The sequence below is a fragment of the Vigna angularis genome, chromosome 7 (genome assembly GCF_016808095.1).
Source record: "Vigna angularis cultivar LongXiaoDou No.4 chromosome 7, ASM1680809v1, whole genome shotgun sequence".
NCBI classification, from domain to species: domain Eukaryota; kingdom Viridiplantae; phylum Streptophyta; class Magnoliopsida; order Fabales; family Fabaceae; genus Vigna; species Vigna angularis.
In genome coordinates this window covers 8,717,722-8,736,519 of record NC_068976.1, presented here as the reverse complement: position 1 = coordinate 8,736,519, position 18,798 = coordinate 8,717,722, and the positions used below count along the sequence as shown (strand labels likewise).

Below are 18,798 nucleotides of genomic sequence, written 5' to 3'. Positions count from 1 at the left end.
CACCTTGTCATTTAAAAAAATATTTTGTTATGATCCTTGTTAAAAAAAATCAATATCCATAATTTTGATTTTAAGTGTTGAAAACAATAAAGCATAGAACATGAACGTACTTTTTTTTTAAGACACAAGCTTTGTTAATAACAAATCATGATAGATGGATGGAAATCATCTAATCACTAAACTCAAGGCTAAGATGATAGAAGAAGATGAAGTATAAAAAGAAGACTCTTAATTTGAAGACTAGAATATTATAATTATTACTTTTTTTAGTATGGTACAAATTTGTATAGGTGTATTTTCTTCTTGTATTTTTTTTTATGATTTTGTAAAGACATAAGTGAACTTCTTTGAAGCCTTAATTAGGTCTTGATTTGGCTTGAAAAGTCATCCCAGAACCCTAGAAACTTTGGCCAAGGCATGGAGAAGACATGGAAGAAGAGGATTCAAGCATCAAGTCTCATGTCAAGTAGAATAAGCTAGTTCCTTGTATGTGGTGTCCAAGAGTTGCTTTTTAGTCTAACATCTTTTTTGTCATGAAATGTGTAGGGGATATGTATATATAAATAAGACTCCTTGATTCATGCACAACTTACCTTTTGATCAATAAGAATTTGGATTGCTTACATGTCTTTCTTTTCATTCTTGAGGTCATAACATGGGAGTAATCTTCTCCTAATTCTTCTCCCAAAAATCTTCTTTTTTTGAGTTTCTTCTAAGAGACTTGGAAAAAGTTTAAGAATTTTAATCAGTCTTTTGTTATAGGGGAGAATATGATTTCCATCAATTGGCACCAATTGCTATAGGGGAGAATATGATTTCCATCAATTGGCACCAAAGTTAGGCATAGAGGTCTACATAATTATGCAATAGATGAACAAAATCACTCTCTTACAAACCAATAGCAATCACTTAACTCTTGGCAAATCCACACAGGTACACAGTAGATAAATTGTTTATGAAGAACCTGATCTCTAAAGCACACTCCTCAAGTGCAGATTGAATCAGAACCACGTTAGCATAAGTAAAGCTTACAATGATATATCCATTCTGAAGAGAAAAAGAGAGAAAGAACTCAAAGAAAAGAATACATATGAGCTAAAGAAAAGAGAAGATAAGAGAAAAAAAGAAAGAGATACTCTCGAGCTTAAGCGTCAAATTTCATACCATTGTAAGAGAGAAGAGAGAAACACCTGCGAGTGTTTAGGTTGCATTGTATTGTAATCAAATCCTCTATGTGAGAGATTTAATCTGAACTACTTGTAAGAAATCGTTGATTGCGATTCTGAAGATAATTAAAATACTTACAACTGAACTCAGTTTGAGTTGAGGAATCTAAGTGTAGTAGTCTAGTACCATGAGTGCTTCAAATACTCAAAAGAAATCTCAGTTAAGGTTGTTGAGTACCAAAAATGATGTATATACACATATACACATATGTATATATACATATATCTACATACACACACACACACACACACACACACATATATATATATATATAATAAGTCGAGTGTTTAAGCTTTTAAAAGAATATTTTAAGAGTTTGATAGCATGCTATTTTAGAAGGGTTGCGAAAATGTTTTCCATTAACACTATTTAACCTCCTTTCTAGTGTTTTTTAGGTACTTTATGAGGTGAGGTTTAACAAATATGGGATGTATGAACTGAAAATAAATAAAAAATAAAAATTAAAGTGCATGAAGAAAAGGTTAGCTGAGGTCCATACAAACCCAGAAACATGAAATATATATGAGTGAAAACCAGGGTGCATGAAGAAGAAGAAAAAAAGAAATAGAACCGAACAAGAATGGGGTCTATAGAGGAGAACTAAGGGTGTAAGAGGCAAAAGGGATTGTCATCCTACTCTTTCAAATAAAAACCCTAAGTTTTTATTTCTTGATTCACGTGTGAAGGCCTCCTTCTTCTCCACTTTAGAGACTTTCTTCTTCATCCATAAACACCAAAACAAGGGTTTCATCATTCTGTTAGGTGGTTCGGCAAGCGTATCAAATCATTTAATTAATAAAATCATGGTAAGAACAGGTATCGTTTTTCTAAGAGACTCGTAATATTAGAGAATTGTGCGATTAACAACTCATATAGACTCAATAGAACAACATTCATTTACAAACATGTGAAAAAAGATAAAATTACAAATATGCAAGGTTGGACTTTGGTATTTGAAGACCCTTAGAATATGGATTAGACTAGAAATGGTATGAAATGACATTGTTAAGGTTAGTTTTCACCAATTCACTCTTGTGTATACCCAATTTCATCATCTCTCCATCAATTTACTAAAGTCAATCCACTAAAACACTCTAACCCTAATCTCTTAGGTGAAAGAGCCTAGTTTTTCCCTATTAAACTCCAATCCCTTGGAAAATCTAACAAGCAAAACCCATATTAAAGAGCTAGGATCTTAAGACAACATGTGAATCATTTTCGATCCCTAAAATCAATGACAAAAGGACTTTTGTTTCAGTTCTAGGTTACATCTTACATCCCCATAATCCATGAAACCTCAAAATCAAGTCATGAACATTCCTATTACATGAAGATTGAAAACAAGAATACTAGCAATTGATAGAAAAAACATATATATAATCAAATCATTCAACAATTACACAAGAATTCATAGGGTACATCTATCCCAACCAAGACGGGTTTGGCTCTCCATTTATCCTTTAAGCTTACAAAATGGCCATGGAAGAAGAAGAAGAGGCTAACGAGGAAGAAAGGAGTATTCCTACGAACCCTAGCATCCCTTCAAGCTCTCCTTTGAAGGAAATCGCACCTCGAAACCACCAAAGACCCTTTTCCCTTCGTCTTTCATATCTAAATAGACCATATTTGCCACATCAGAGTGCTCAGTAGTAGCCCAACTGCACCTTAGCACCAGCATTCTAGAGACAGAGCGCTCAGTCGTAGCCTAGTGGCACCCTAGCGACAACATCCCAAAACTCTACTTTTTTCGCCGTTTTGCTTGCTTTTGTGGCTGGTTAAGCTCTTTAAATATGTGGAGGTTATTGGAAGCACAATATTAGCTACAAAATAAGGGATTAGTGATGATATTATATTAATATAGCCTAAAACACAATTATTTAAAAAATTAAGACAAAAGAGAGGATTAAGCAAGTTACAAGCTAGAAAAAAGTTGATTTTGCTACTAAAATGGTAAGAATTAGCATTATCACCTTCCACCTCCTTCCTTGTGTGATTCCTTCTTGGACCAGCTACCATGCCGAACTCCAAGTCGCACAACCATCGAAGACGTTGTTGAGTAGCACCGTAGGCCCTATCGGCATCACCACAACACTCGTTCTTATCTCCTTATCTCATGCGAACCTAACCTCTACTGAATAAGCGAACCACAAAGACGTAGATCGATCTTCTGGAGCTTCATCGCGCCAAACATTGACTACCATCTCACTTCCATCATCAACCAAAGCCAAGCCATCATCGTCCTCGCTGACTAAGGTTCTACTAGTGCCTTTGTCATTGTTCTTCTCTTCTCCATGCGAGCCTCACCATCTTCTATGACTGCGAGACTAAAATTTTGGTTGGATTTCTCTCTTTGTGGTGTCGTTACCATTGACGCCCCTAGTCGTCGCCCACATTACCATCTTGCTTGCAATTTGAGATAATCACTAAGAATTGCCATTGATAAAGTTATTGAGTCTGTTCTTTCATTTCCCCTTTCAATCTTGGTTTTCTGATTGGGTGTTGGCAATAAAGATGGTGAGGGTTGGGGCTTACTTATTCTTTGTTTTTTTTATACTTAAAATTGTGTATGGTTTCTAGAGACAATGAGATTGGTTGGTGTGTGTAATCTATTATCTGTGTGATGAACTGGAAGAGAGGACTTCATGCTTCAAGAGTTTGGATGGAGGAAGCCAAAGGATGACTATTTTCAAAAGCCAATGAGAGGAAGAGGTTTGGTCTAGATTGTGAGAATTTGGCTTGGTGATTTGATAGAGGTTACTAGAATTTTGCTTTAGCAAGAAGGAATTGTAATTAGATTGGAGGAATTTGTTTCAGTTTTTCTGGGTGCATTGGTGTTGTGATGTTAAAGGGGTGATGATGATAGAAGATGAAGGCATTGTGAGGTGTGCATGAATGGTTGCTGATGGTGAAAGAAATAAGGATAAGTGGTGCGTGAGAGGTCCTCTATGATCGGGGTGTAGATGGTAGTTGAGAGTCTTGGTTGTTGGTGATGATGGTGAAGTGGTTCTTTGAAATTGTTTTTGTTGGCTATCAAGGTCTGCCTCCCTTTCTTCTCCTTGCATGAAAAATGAGTATACTCCCATAGTGAAAGAGAAATATGGTGGTCTTTAAGAAGATAGTGATGTCATGTTGGAAGAAAAAATTATAAAATAACATGCTTCTATGTTGGGGGCGTGAATTGATGAATGTGATGTTTGTGTGTTAAAGTGTTGTAGAGTGTTAAGTGTTGTAACTAAAGAGATCCTCTAATATTATGAGTCTCAAAGACGAAGACGATGAGACCATTAAGGGATCTCTAATATTGTGAGTCTCAAAAACCAAGATGATAGGACCATTGTCTGCATGTCGGTTGTGAGTGACTAAGTTGCTAATTGTCAGAGAGAAAAATTACTTTCTAGGAAAAAGAAGTAAGGGACAATATGGTATGGAAATAGAATTAAAAATAAAAATAACAAAAAGACTAGGTATTAAAAAAAGTGGGCTTAATAAAAATATAAAAAAGATGTAAAGAAAAATATGGATGATGTAGACATTAAAATATTTGGGCCAACACAAAAATGTAAAAAACACTTTTTTTATGACATTTTTTCGAAAATAAATTTTATTCACTTGGACAAAATTGGGTGTTGACACATTTGTTATATGAACTAGTATAAATTATTGTGTGATCTTTTCTTTCCCTTATTTCTTTTATCTTGATATTATTAATCTTTATTAATCGTTATTCCTATATCAATTACATGTAGCTTTGTCAAAAAAACTAGTTTTCCAAGCACTTAAAGAAAGATTAAAGCATTTATCTAGTTCATTCAGACTTAAAATTTTCATCAATTATCATCTATCCAAATTTTAAAAAATATCAAATTAATCAAACAAACATCAATCAACTCATTTGGAAATTTATATCAAAGTATCTCTTATGTCTTTAAGTATCTACATTTGAAATTTATATCCTTTTATCTCTTGAATTAAGCAAATAATAAATTGTTATAATTAAGCAAAAACTCAACTACAATTAAAGAACATGGTAAAATTATCAACAAATAAGCTTATATGAATGAATTAACGATGTAAACACACTTTGATTACTTCATTAAGTATCTTTCATATCTCAAAACATTTATATTTGGTACATATATTATTTTACCTCTTTGATACAATTTTATCTAGGAAAGACTATGATCTTTTCTGTATTTAAATCCTTAAGAAAATAAATCAGAGAAGAATGTGAAATAAGACAGAGATGAGGACGCCAAAATCTAGTAGATTAATAAGTCAAGTGAAGATTCGCTACGAAAATGTTGACCTTTGATGAGAATCAAAGTTCAAATTTCATGGCATACCCCCTAGCCATGACCAAGCACTTTAAAGGAAGAATAATTTTATTTAGACTTTGTATTATGGGCCTAGTATAGTAGGATTTAATTTGGGCCTTGTATTTTGGCCCAAGTAGGATAAGGTTTTGACTACCCAATTCAACAAAGGGCCAAGGCCCAATGTTGACCAAGGTGGGATGTCCACACTATGAGTTGGCTAGCTTGGTGGACAAGAGAGAATGGATTGCCTTGACAAGTGTCACCCTTTTATTGGAAAGGTTTTCCTCTTAATTAGTGACCACATGTCACTCTAGGAATGGAGAGTATTTTTCATTGGTAGTGGCCACATGTCACCCTCTCATTTAAAAGAATTTTTTCCACTTGTATCCTTCCTATTGTACCGTTTTCTTTTACTGCACTAGTGAAACGATCCTCTCAAAAGATTCTAACACACCAAACAATCATGAGAAAATCAAACTAGGCTACAAAATTACGAGAAATATGATTAGACTATCAGAAGAAAACACTAAAAAAACATTAGGAAAACATAATCAAAATATTAAAGTCAGGCCAAAAAAGGTAAACACTTAGGATCTTAGAAAACAAAAAAATAACTAAGAAGAACACCCAGACACAATGTTAAACAACTATCGAGTCAAAAACGTCTAAGAGAGTTGAAGTTAAAAGCGTAAAGCCTATCATACCTAAAGGGTATTCAGTTTAGCACTCGGAAAAATAAAACAATGTCAAGACGATGTCATTGACAAAACACACTAAAAGACTAAAACTTAAAACACAAACAAAGCTAAATGGTGTTTGTCTATAAAGGAAAAATAACAAGAAGCGTTTACTCTGTCTAAACGATATCATAAGCTAAAACATTACTTCATCAGACGATGAAGTCTTTAATCAATGCTAGGTATCTGTAGAAGGAAAACTTGATTGTCAAACGCTACCTCAACAGTAGGATATAAAAAACACTTTATGTTCTGAACAAGCATTAAATAACATTAAATGCTCAACGTTCAAAAACAACAAAAGTGATATCTGACGAATAGTCTACACAATCAGTAGTAGGTATCAGTAAGAAGAAAGATATTCACGGAATGTTTATACCTTAGAAAATCATAACACAATACCTACGCCTAAACAAAACATGAAGACATAAGTAAATGAGTAAAAGTCGTGAAGAAGTATATGAGCACTTAATTATTAAACCTTTTCCAAAAGGTTATACAGTGTGGCTTCTACACGGGGAGAGAAGAGTAAATGACGAAGCTCCTCAAGTAATGGCCGAAGCTCATCAAGTAATGGCCGAAGCTCCTCAAGTAATGGTCGAAGAAGATGGTGGAAGAGTTGAAATTAATGATAATATGTGTGAAATGATAAATGATAATATGGGTGCAGAGTCAAGCCATACTAGAAGTCATGATGGGACAAATTTTTTTGAATTAATGCAAGATGGACAACAAAGCTTATATAAAGGATGTGATAAATATTCAAAACTTTCTTTCTTGGTGAAGTTGTATCACATCAAATGTCTATGCAGAATAAGTGACAAAGCTATGTCCATGATACTGGAATTGCTAGCAGATGCATTTGAACATGCTAAAATTCCAAATTCATTCTATGAAGCCAAAAAAGTGATTAGTAAGCTTGGTCTTCATTACACCAAAATTGATGCTTGCCCGAATGATTGTATGTTGTATGTTGGAGAAGACAAAGATAAAGATTCTTGTAAGAAATGTAAGACATCAAGATGGAAGCCAAAAAAGAGAAATACAATTGGTGATGATGTTGTTGTTAATAAGCGAAAGAAGATTCCTGCAAAGGTGTTAAGGTATTTTCCTTTGAAGCCTCGATTACAGAGGATGTTTTTGTCATCTAAAATAGTTGAGCATATGAGATGGCATGCATCAGAAAGTACGGATGAAGGCATGTTAAGACATCCAAGAGATTCTGAAGCATGGAAGAAATTTGACTTGATGCACCCTCAATTTGCCTTAGACCCTCGAAACGTGAGACTCGGTTTAGCTACTGATGGGTTCAATCCATATGGGAACTTGAGCAACAATCACAGTATTTGGCCAGTTGTTCTCATACCATACAACCTTCCTCCTTGGATGTGTATGAAACAAAGTTCATTCATTTTGTCCATGATCATTCCTGGAAAGCGAGCATCGGGCAATGATATTGATGTTTACTTACAACCATTAATAGAAGAGTTGAAGGAGTTGTGGAACACTGGAATTAAAACTTTTGATTCATATGGAAATGAAGTATTTGATATGCGTGCAACCATATTGTGGACTATTACTGACTTTCCAGGACTTGGAACCTTATCTGGATGGAACACACATACAGGATTGACATGTCCGAGATGTAATTTTGACACTACTCCTAAGAAGCTTGTCAAAGGTGGGAAATTTTGTTTTATAAGTCATCGTCGGTGGTTAGATGGAAGACATAAGTTCAGATTGGCTCATAGCAGGTTTGATGGAACTATTGAAAATATAAGCCAACCAATGGCAATCTCAGGACATGATATCCTACAACAACTTGGGAATGTTCACGTTGAATTTGGGAAAGAACCTATAGTTGAAGAAAGGTCAAAAAGACAACGCAGAGTTGATCATTCTAAGGTAGATACTCTACAATGGCGAAAGAAGAGTATATTTTTTGACCTTCCTTATTGGGTAGATAACTTATTGCACAACAATCTGGATGTTATGCACATTGAAAAAAATGTTTGTGACAATATATTGTTTACATTGTTGAATGATAGTACAAATAATAAATGCAAAGACAATCTAAAGGCAAGAAAGGACTTACAACTTTGGGGTATTAGACCAGATCTGTGGCCTGATGAGAATGGTAGATATCTTCCTGGTATATATACATTGTCAAATGTAAATAAGGATATATTTCTACAAACTTTGAAGAATATAACTGTACCTGATGGTTACTCAAGTAACATCAGTAGATGTGTTGATGTCAAACAACGTAAGATTGGAGGACTAAAAAGTCATGACTCACATGTGTTGATGAAGCAAATTCTTCCTTTGGCAATAAGAAAGACACTCCTTAAAGAAGTGTCCTCTATTTTGATTGATCTATGCTCTTTTTTTAAACAATTATGTAATAAAGTTTTGAAGATAGATCAACTTGTCCAATTACAAGATAGAGTTGTCCTCACATTATGTCACATGGAGATGTTATTCCCTCCTTCTTTTTTCACAGTGATGGTTCATTTGATTGTGCATTTAGTAGAAGATGCCAAGCGTGGAGGACCTGTCCAATATCGATGGATGTATCCTATTGAGAGGTACTTGGGAAAATTGAAGTCTTATGTGTGTAATAAGGCACAAGCTGAAGGCTCAATAGTTGAAGGGTACTTGGCTGAAGAGTGCTTAACTTTTTGTTCTAGATACTTAGATGGAATTGAGACTGTGTTCAATAGATTGCGTCGTGTTGATGATGAACCGAGTATTGGCTCTTGTACTGTAAGCACTTTATTCCCACCGATCAGAAAAGCAGTTGGAGGTTTCACTTATTTCACTTTATCTGAAAAGGAAAAGTTAGAGGCACATCGTCATATCTTAACAAACAGTGCCATAGTTGATCCATTTCTTCAGTAAGTATTTTCACTTGATCAATTGTATTAATTAGTCTTTTATTAGAAAGTAACTATGTATAATTTGGACACTTCGTGTAGGGAATTTAGAGACACTATACAGAGACAATTGAGAAATCAGAGTCAACAATCATCTTTGATAGACAAGAGAGTTCATAGGGAATTTGTAGATTGGTTTTCACGTCGTGTACGTATATTGGGTCCATTGCTGATTGGTTTCATTCTATGTTATAATTAATAATTGACTTGGACATGTTATTTCTTTTTTCCTTTTAGATAAGGAATGACTCAACTAGCCTTCACTCAACTGATTTCAAATTCTTAACCATGGGTCCAATTGATATTGCAAAGCGATATAGTGCCTACAATGTTAACGGATTCAAGTTTAGGATCTTGGAACGTGACTTATGGCTTAAAACACAAAATAGTTGAGTGTTTGGTACATTTGGGACAAGGAGTTATGCAAGTACTAGTGATAATCAAATGCAATTTGGAGGTGTGCCTTATTATGGTCGATTAGTGGACATAATTGAAATAAACTACCATGGTCGTTTCTCAGTTGTTTTGTTCAAATGTATGTGGGCTAATACAACTACTTCTAGGGGGATTGTGACTGATGAGTTGGGATTTACAAGTGTATGTTTTGGACACTTGATTCATACCGGTGATAATGATGATGATGAACCATACATTCAGGCATCAGAAGCACAAATGGTATATTATGTAGATGATGAGTTTGATGAAAATTAGTGCATCCCTGTACATATAAAGCCTAGAGACTTGTACAACATGGGTGAAGATGATGTTGACAAATTTCATGAATGTGAACCGTTTCAAGAACAAAACTTAGAAACATTATTTCCTGATGATGAAAGAAATATACCATTACCAAGGTTTTAATTTTAATTTAGTTATTTTGTTTGTTTTCTTCTTTATTATATCTTATATAGGTGGTTTAATTTTTATTTGTAGACCATTTGAAGATGAAGAAAATGACATATAAGAAGAAGGAGACAAAACATCATACACAACAAAGTGCCTCTCATACATGGGGTCACACAACTAATCATCCACCAGCTCCTCAAGTCCAATCCTCTCCCTCTCTTTCTGCCCCTCAAAGAAGTAAGTTCCCTTTTGTTAAATGTCTAATACTTGTTTTATTCATGTTGTTATCATTTTTTGACATTCATTTATTTGTAGGAACATACAAACTAAAGCTACCTTCAACAAGCCAAAGCACATGCACTCCTACTCATAATCAGTCCCCAAATGCATTTGTTTTTCAATCAGCATGGACTCTTGCACCTATTCAGTCCCCAGATGCATTTGTTTTTCATTCATCAGTTCAAGTTGATGTAAGTGTTTTGTTTCCTTTAATAATTAACTTATGTCACTAGCGAATTTATAATTGAAGCTGCTTTCTATTTGAATTAGTTTTGCACTTTATGTCTTTCTTCAAAGTATAAGTGAGGGGCGAAAGCTCTAAATGACTTAACTGTCAAATTCAATAAGATAAATTCCCGAGAAATTCCTAAAAAATATCAAGAAAATTAGTGTTGGTGTTCAAGTCTTTCCACTCCATTAATCACCTAGCAATGCCAGAATATGTTGAGAAGCAATATTATGATTCACCACCAACAGCTTCAGCATGTAGAGGTTGTTCCTTTTCATGCAACAGAAAAGTCCAAGCTTCCCCAAAATATTTCAAGATAACTCTTATAGTATTTGTGCTTGGCAATTATTAAGAGGTATCACATTGGTTGGGAACATGGCCTAAATACTCTTTATAAAACATAAACAATCTTCCCCTTTTGAACTAACTTAAATAACCATCATCCAATACCGTAAACTTCACAACACTCCAAATGTCAATTGCCAAAACTTTAGGAACCCTTTAGTCATCACCTCGCCTTCAAAATTACTTTGTTGCTTCATCTTCATGAATATTTGCATCAGAGGGAGGAACTTTCACTGTACTCCAATCCAAATGTGCAAACTCCAGGTTTATTCTACAATATTTATATTTATATTTTGTCTAATGTATTTAAATTTTTATATTTATACTACAGTGTTTGTCCTTAACATTTATTTCTTTCTGAATAATATCTTAGATATTATTTTATATTTATATTTTGTCTAATGTATTTAAATTTTTATATAGTTTATTCATTGGAATCCAAACTTCATTGTACATAGGACAAGTTTAAGTCAATGTTGACCTGATGTACTGATTTTAAATGCGAATTTAAAGAAGTATGCCACTATAATTAATATATCTTCCTTTATGTAGCCCTCAAATGAAGATGTTCTTCATTCACCACTTCAAGTAGGAGGAAATTCTCATGTACAAGATGAACATGAACAAGATGAAAATCAGGATACTTTGTTGGAAGTTGAACAAAAAAGGCCAACAACACACAAGGGAGCATGGTTGGTTGATGTTATTGGTAAGACACAAGTTCAACATATTAATGCTTTCATTATGTTACTTATATGAATAGCTACTGTTGAAGTTGTTTGACACCAGAATATTTGACACAAATTTTCTTTCTTCACAGATGACCAATGTAAGATGACTACCAAACACTTAAAAACAAATGATGTTTGGAATTCTCCTCAAAATGAAAGGATTATTGTACATTGGAATGAGGAATATCAACCAATCGGAGATGGTGGCGCATTATTGAATCGATTCTTGGGAAGTATCGCTAGAAACTTCAAGGTATTCCCTATTTGTTATTCTACTTGGAAGAAGATTCCTAAAAATTACAAAGAAGACATAATTCAAAACACAATTCAAGTAAGTAATGTAAATTCAAAATACCATTACAAAGAAGGCATCCAAAATTTATTTATTGGGTAATTATTGTTAATTTTTTTATTAAAATCTGTTTTGAAGGCAAAGTTTGTAGTGAATTCCGATATTCAAATCAATTACATCTTGAAAGCGCTTAATCATAAATGGAGAGATTGTCGCCAAGAATTGTGGCAACAAAGAGATGATGGCACCCGTACTAGAGATGAATTGATTGCCATGGCTCCAGAAGGCATAGATAGAGATCATTGGGCTTCTTTTGTTGACTATCGACTTGATGAAAGAACAAAGGTAAAACCTATATCTCTTTTCATAAAATTTTGTTATGATTTAATAACTTTTCTTATCACAATGTTAGGAGATTGCCCTAAAAAATAAACACAATAGGACAAAACAAACTCTTGCTCACACAGGGGGATCCAAGAGCATTGCAAGGAAGAGAGAAGAAATGGTGAAGTGTTATTTATCTTCAATTTTCTATTTCTCATAATATTTATAACATACCTAATATGCATTTGTTAATTTTCATAGGAAAAAGAGTGTGGGCACAAAGTTAGCAGAGGAGAAGTTTGGATAGTTACTCATAAGACGACCAATGGAGCTTTTGTCAATGATGAGGCAAGAGAAATTGGTGTAAGTTCCAATCTTTTTAGTATTTCCGATAATTGTTGTATTTCCTATATTGTTTCATAAGTTTCAATTTCATATTGTTATTTCAGTCGTTGTTCATTTTAGTGCTTACTATTTTAGTACTTCTAATCTATTTGCTTTTTATGCTTGTTGTGTGGTGTACTTTGATGGCTGGATTTCGTTCCCTGTACTTTGGTGTACTTAGGAATTTTCTAGAAAATTTTTCTTGAAATTGCACTTGCTGAGAGTCCTTTTTGCATCATTGCTCTTGTATTCTGAATTGAGATGGATCAACTTGGGATTTAAGTGTGTAGGCTTTGCTTGTATGTTCTACAATAGTAGAGGTCTTAAACACATCAATTTTAGCTTTGATCAAAAACACATAATTAATCAATCATGCTTGGTCGAGACTCCTAAATTCAAATCTGCATGCTCCAGCAAAATCAAATTAAAAACCAAATTTGTTTGCTTGCATTGGCTGGTCCGGCCTAGCCTTTTTGCTCACTGTTTTGTGTGTTTGGTAGCCTCATTTTGAGCCTTTCTTCTCACCAATTTACAGAACATATAGGTTTGAAGCTTGCCAAATTATTTCCACTTATTTTGAGGTCTTTCTCTTCATGTATCCATAGAGTTTTTGGTGTGCATTGCCTCTTGTTTGTGTCAATTTTTGCTACAGTATTTTTTGCACATGTACCTTTGTTTTGACTCTTATTTCCTTTGTGTTTCGTCTCTTTTTAGTCTCTAGCTTGATGCTAATTTTTTTGTGCCAATTTTATTGCTTTCTTAGGTTCCTTTTACATCACTCTCCTATATTGTAAAATCAAAGCCATTCATTGTAAGAAACCATTAGTTTAGACAGTTAAGCATTAGATGTGATCTTTCTTTGGATTGTCATAATCTCTTTAGTGACAATTCATGGTGTATCTCTTTAGTGATATAATTATTGATTGGCAATTCTTGCTACTGTTTTTGCAGACATCTTAAGTTTAAATATAAGTATATTGTTGCCAACTCAATAGTTTGTCTCTTTATACAAATGCAATGTTTTTAATGTTGGCATCATTGATTACATTGTATGTAGGAAAAAATTCAAACATATGAATCTACAACATCGTCTCAATCAAAAGAAATATCAAGTTTAGATTCATTGGCTCATGTTTTAGGAAGCCAAGAGCATTGTGGACGTGTTCGCGGTCTAGGTTTGGGTCCTTGCCCATCTAAAGTCTTTGGAGTCCATGCTCGTTCTCATATTGGATCATCTTCATCTACTCCTTCTAATGTTGAATTACAATCTCAGGTTAATGAATATTTAAATATTTATTTGGTTTGTTCCTTTTAAAATTAACATGTTAGGTATCATATTTCTCACTTTTTAAATAAATTTTTCTGTTATAGGTATCTTCATTGACTTCTTCTAATGTTAAATTAGAATCTCAGGTTAATGAATATTTACTTGGTTTGTTCCTTTTAAGATTAACATGTTAGGTATCATATTTCTAACTTTTTAAATAAATTTTTCTATTATAGGTATCTTCATTGACATCACAAGTCAATGAAATGAAGGCAATCATGACACTTTTGTTGCCAAATCATCAAGGTCCATTGCCTTCACAATTTGCAGTATTTCAAAGATCATCGGTAATAATTGTTAAATTTATTTGTATGATTTTCTTTTTAAATATATTATCGACTAACTATTATGTTATATTGTAGGTATCTGATCAAGGGAGTGGACCAAACAATGGATGTAATGAAGAAAAAAATTAGATATTGTTATTGAATACTTTTATGAGTCATACTTTTAGTATTGAACATCTATATTGAACATATGTAATGAACCTCTTTCTTTTTAATTTTTATGTATGAACAATTAGTTGTATGAATGATATTAGGTTGAACAATATAGTTTATTTTATACAATATTATTAAATTTTAGTTCATATTAATTTATTGTTTGTTTTGTCAATAAAACCATTTTTATTATAATCTAATTTTATTACAATAAAAAAAATGAACTATACAAATTCTCGGCGGTTTTAAAACTCCGGTAAACTAAACCATCAAAAATAGGGGCGGTTTTGAGATAATCCCAGCTAGTTCCGGCGGTTTTTGAGTATACCCGCTATTCCCGGTGGTTTTTATAAAGCCCCAACTAATTCCGGTGGTTTCTATAAAACCCCTGGAAATTTCGAAGGTTTCTGGAAACCCCCGCTAATACTGGCGGTTTTTTCCAGAACCTCCGGTACTTGCTTGGCGACAGACGTTTTCCCACCGATTTTTCCAACCGCGAAAAATATGATTTGCAGGGGTTAAAACCGCCGATAATATTTAAAAAAACCCCGATAAAAATACAGATTTTTGTAGTGAAAGTTAGATTTACAGTCAGAATTTATTTTCAGGAAATATAATTTTTTTACCAGTATATAGTGCTACTTCCGTAAATAAAAAGACACAAATCGTGAAAGAGTACTCAAGTAGCACACTTTAATCTAAAAATTATACTATACTAAATATTTATAGTATAATTTTTTAAATAAAATTTCAGTTTGCAGAAAATTGAATTTTAAAGTTTGTTTTTTTTTTTCAAAATCTCTTCCTTCTTTATGTTCGAATAGAAAAGAAAACAATTAAAAATTCATTTCAAAATTCAGGTTTTCGAAAATTGAATTATGATTTCGTTTTTAATATATTATTTGATTACCGAAAATTTAATACCGATCTAAAAAAAACTATTTATATAAATGTTTTATGTAATATATTATAAATTATTCGGCTAACTTTTGAGTTTATATATACTATTCGGTGAAAAAAGTCACTGTGTATACCTCAACAAATTAAGAAAAATATAGATATGATAAACATTTTAATATAACTAAAACAAATTGGCCTAGAAGGTTACCAACAAAACATATTCACATTTTCCATTCTTCTTTCAAACTTCATCCAATCACAAAAGTGTTTCCGCCATGGGAGAGAAAGAAAGAAAACGAAGAAAACAAACAAAAAAAAAACACAAGCACAATGCCTAACCTAACAAAACCATTATCAAAACGAAAGCTGTAAGAAGATCCAAATCACTGAGAAAACACAGACACAACAATAAAAGTATAAAGCACTGTCGAAATCAAAGAGGCGGTGGTCTTATCGCCGGAAGGTGTCCCTCTAGACGCGTTCCTCTTGCGTAGTTGTTCCATTGGAGTTGGTATGGTTCGGCATTTCCACGGATCCTTCTTCTTCTGTTGCCGTTGCCGTTGCCTTCTTCGGATCAGTTTTACTGTCACGGTATATAAAATAGAGTATTAGCTGCGTCGCTCCCAAGACTGAACCCACGCCATTAGGTACCTACAGTACGTAACAAAACAGGGTTGGTCCAGTTATAAAGGTAATACTAATAATAAAGTTATAAGAATCTGCGTGGTGTGCAACTTACAGCCACGAATGGGTCACGACCAAGTAGACCGTAGATGAACCAGGAAGTGCCACAGAGGAACACAAACAGTGACAGAAAGAAGGGCATAAACTCCACGCTCTTGCTTCTGATCACTAGCCGCTGCACCCACACATAATGCCAAACAACACTAAATCATATAATTATGTTTAATTGCAAAGCTTTTAAAATACAAAAATTATTTATATACACCAAAAATAGTAAATATAGTAATCATCACTTAATATATATTTTGAGAACCAAGGAAGATAAACAAAAAGCTCATTTGAATTTGTATAAATTTTTTTTTCAAATAATTGTAAAACTTTTGAAATAGAAAAATATTCATTTACACCATAAATGATGGCGGTACTTAATGTATATTTAGAGAAAAATAATGATAAACTTTATAATATATATATATATAATGGATATGTATATTTATAATTACTCCTTAAAAAATAACGTTTGGTTCTGGATATTAGCCTTTGTGTGTGCGTGAAGAAAAAAAAACATTTTAGAATATTTTTAACATTTACACAGAACTTTAGGTCTTGTTATATTATTTTTGTAATTTTTATTAAATTGAATTGGAAAAAAGTTAGTTTATGCATTAAAAATATCTTACTGCTTCTTCTCGTCATCTTTATAATAAAATAAAAATGTAAATGAAGTCAATGATGTAATAAAATAGCTTCGTAAAACACAGGCAAATTAAACCTCGGTTATCTATTACTATCCTATTAATAGAAAAATACCATGCTTTTAAGATATTCTCAAACCTTTTTATAACCGGAGAGGAAAGAAATGACATTTAATTTATTATGATGTTATTTTTTTAAAATAATTTTTGTTTTTGTTTTTATTGAGTGAATGATTAGGAGTTACGAAATTGAATGAAGTGAGAGTGATGTTGGATTGAATGGAGTTACTAAAACAATGTGAAACACTCTTAAAATAATGATTAACAAGAAAGACAACATGAGAAAAAGTAAGTTGCCAAAAGAGGAAAAGGGAAAACGAAGAGACAGGAGCAAGCTGGCCATGCCATGATGACATGATAAGGATGTGATGAAATTATTCGATATAGAAAGTGAAGTTTGCTTACCATGATGGAGAGAGGTGACCCATACATGATGATGGAAAATATTGCAGCAGCGAAGCCACAGAAGAGTTTTCTGGTGTTTCCATGCAGAGCCAACAGAGACACCAGAACAACACCAGAGAACACTGCCACCACGAACGAGAAAAGCCCAAGAATCTTTGCCTTCTCTTTCTTCGGTGCAAACAACACGAAGATGAAAACGTATACGATCTCAATTGCAGCTCCTGCGCCATTGATTATTGACACTAGAATGTTGTGTGGGGACACAAAGGGTAAACCATACCTGTGTATTGTACAATACAATCAAAAGAATCAGAAACTTTCATTTCTCAGATTGAACTCACTGTTAGAAAATATGCAGAAAGATGTATCTTATAAGAAAGAACAGGAATAATAATAATAATCACTAAGAAAATATGCAACTTTTTTTTTATCTGTATTATGTCCCTCTTCCCATATGAACTGAGTAAAGAACTGAGGGAGAAAGGTACCAAGCAGAAAGGAGACAGTTGAGAAGAGTCATAGGGTAAGGAACGCCAGAGAACTTCTCTGTGGATTTGTTCGCAATGACCCTCTTGAATGTTACTCTGCAAAAACCAAACTTGTCATGAATTTTGTCAAATGGGTAACCTACGCACAGAAAAGGATGATTCTTTTGTGAATTATAATGAAAAAAACAACATGGGGGTAAGATAAAGATAACAGTTATGAGAAGCATACATTGGGGCCAAGAAGAGGAACAAACCAGAAGCATTCCCTGCAGCACATAAAGAAAATTAAGAAACCAAGAAGAAAGGCAAGAAGAAGGGTATGCAAATGATGCAAATGGGAGGAAAACTCACCGAATATGCCGAACAAGAAATGCGCAATATTATCCATGGTGTTGAAGCTTGGAAACGAGAGAAAAATCAATGGGAGTTGAAGAAGGGAAAGAAAGTGGTCTAAAGAACTAGTAGTTTCTTTAGGAACGGTAGGTAACTCATAACTGGCTACAATGAGGGGTAGTTTTGCAGAGGTTGTGAGATGATTATTTATATATATGTGGAAATGGAAGAATTGAAAGGTAACTTCTTTGGACTCTAAAATAAAGAAGAAAAAATGATTTGATCTTATCAATGGAGAACCGTTTGTGCACTTGAAAGACAGTGTGTGTCTTTTATATATTAATTGCACCAAACCCAAATGAATGCAAGTGATAATGTAACATTCATGCGGTGGAACATGCAAACTGTTCAAGCTCCCTCTCATTATCTACAAGAAAATATGTTTATTTGAAAGACACAATAATTAAATAAGAAAAATAAAAGATATTTGGGGTTATTTAAAAAGATGTTCACTCACATTAAACAACTAAATCAGCCATACTCACTTGTTTGATCAGTGAGATATAAGGTAGTCCGAAGATGATACATTTGTTCAAAGAAAGTTAGAATAGAATAAATTTTAGAAGTAGTGAAACTTACCAATATTTTTTTTTCACTTATTTTCGTCAGATTTTTAGTTTTTTATTTCTTTATTTACTATGAAGTGAAGATATTTCAATTTCTTAATTATGGGTTAATTTCATTTACTCTTAATGTTTATGTATACTTTCTTTCTTTTATTATGTCATGCAGACCATTACAAGTGATTTTGTTTTGGAAA

The 18,798-nt window shown here is 33.3% G+C and overlaps 1 protein-coding gene across 1 annotated transcript; it reads right to left on the bottom strand.

The window, feature by feature from the left end:
• Positions 1-15,517: 15,517 nt before the first annotated feature.
• On the bottom strand, positions 15,518-18,288 carry LOC108337485 (bidirectional sugar transporter SWEET1). Its single transcript, XM_017574018.2, has 6 exons — positions 17,997-18,288; positions 17,875-17,911; positions 17,646-17,741; positions 17,158-17,437; positions 16,053-16,172; positions 15,518-15,964 (listed from the first exon to the last, which is right to left on the bottom strand). The coding sequence occupies exons 1-6, from the start codon at positions 18,031-18,033 to the stop codon at positions 15,785-15,787; spliced, it is 750 nt and encodes a 249-aa protein (XP_017429507.1). The 5' UTR covers positions 18,034-18,288; the 3' UTR covers positions 15,518-15,784.
• Positions 18,289-18,798: the final 510 nt, after the last annotated feature.

Coding starts and splice junctions, on each gene's coding strand:
- LOC108337485 (XM_017574018.2), bottom strand. CDS start 18,033: ATGGATAATATTGCGCATTTCTTGTTCGGCATATTCG. Junction 17,912..17,996: donor TTTCTTGTTCGGCATATTCG/GTGAGTTTTCCT, acceptor TATGTGCTGCAG/GGAATGCTTCTGGTTTGTTC. Junction 16,173..17,157: donor GGTCACCTCTCTCCATCATG/GTAAGCAAACTT, acceptor GTGTGGGTGCAG/CGGCTAGTGATCAGAAGCAA.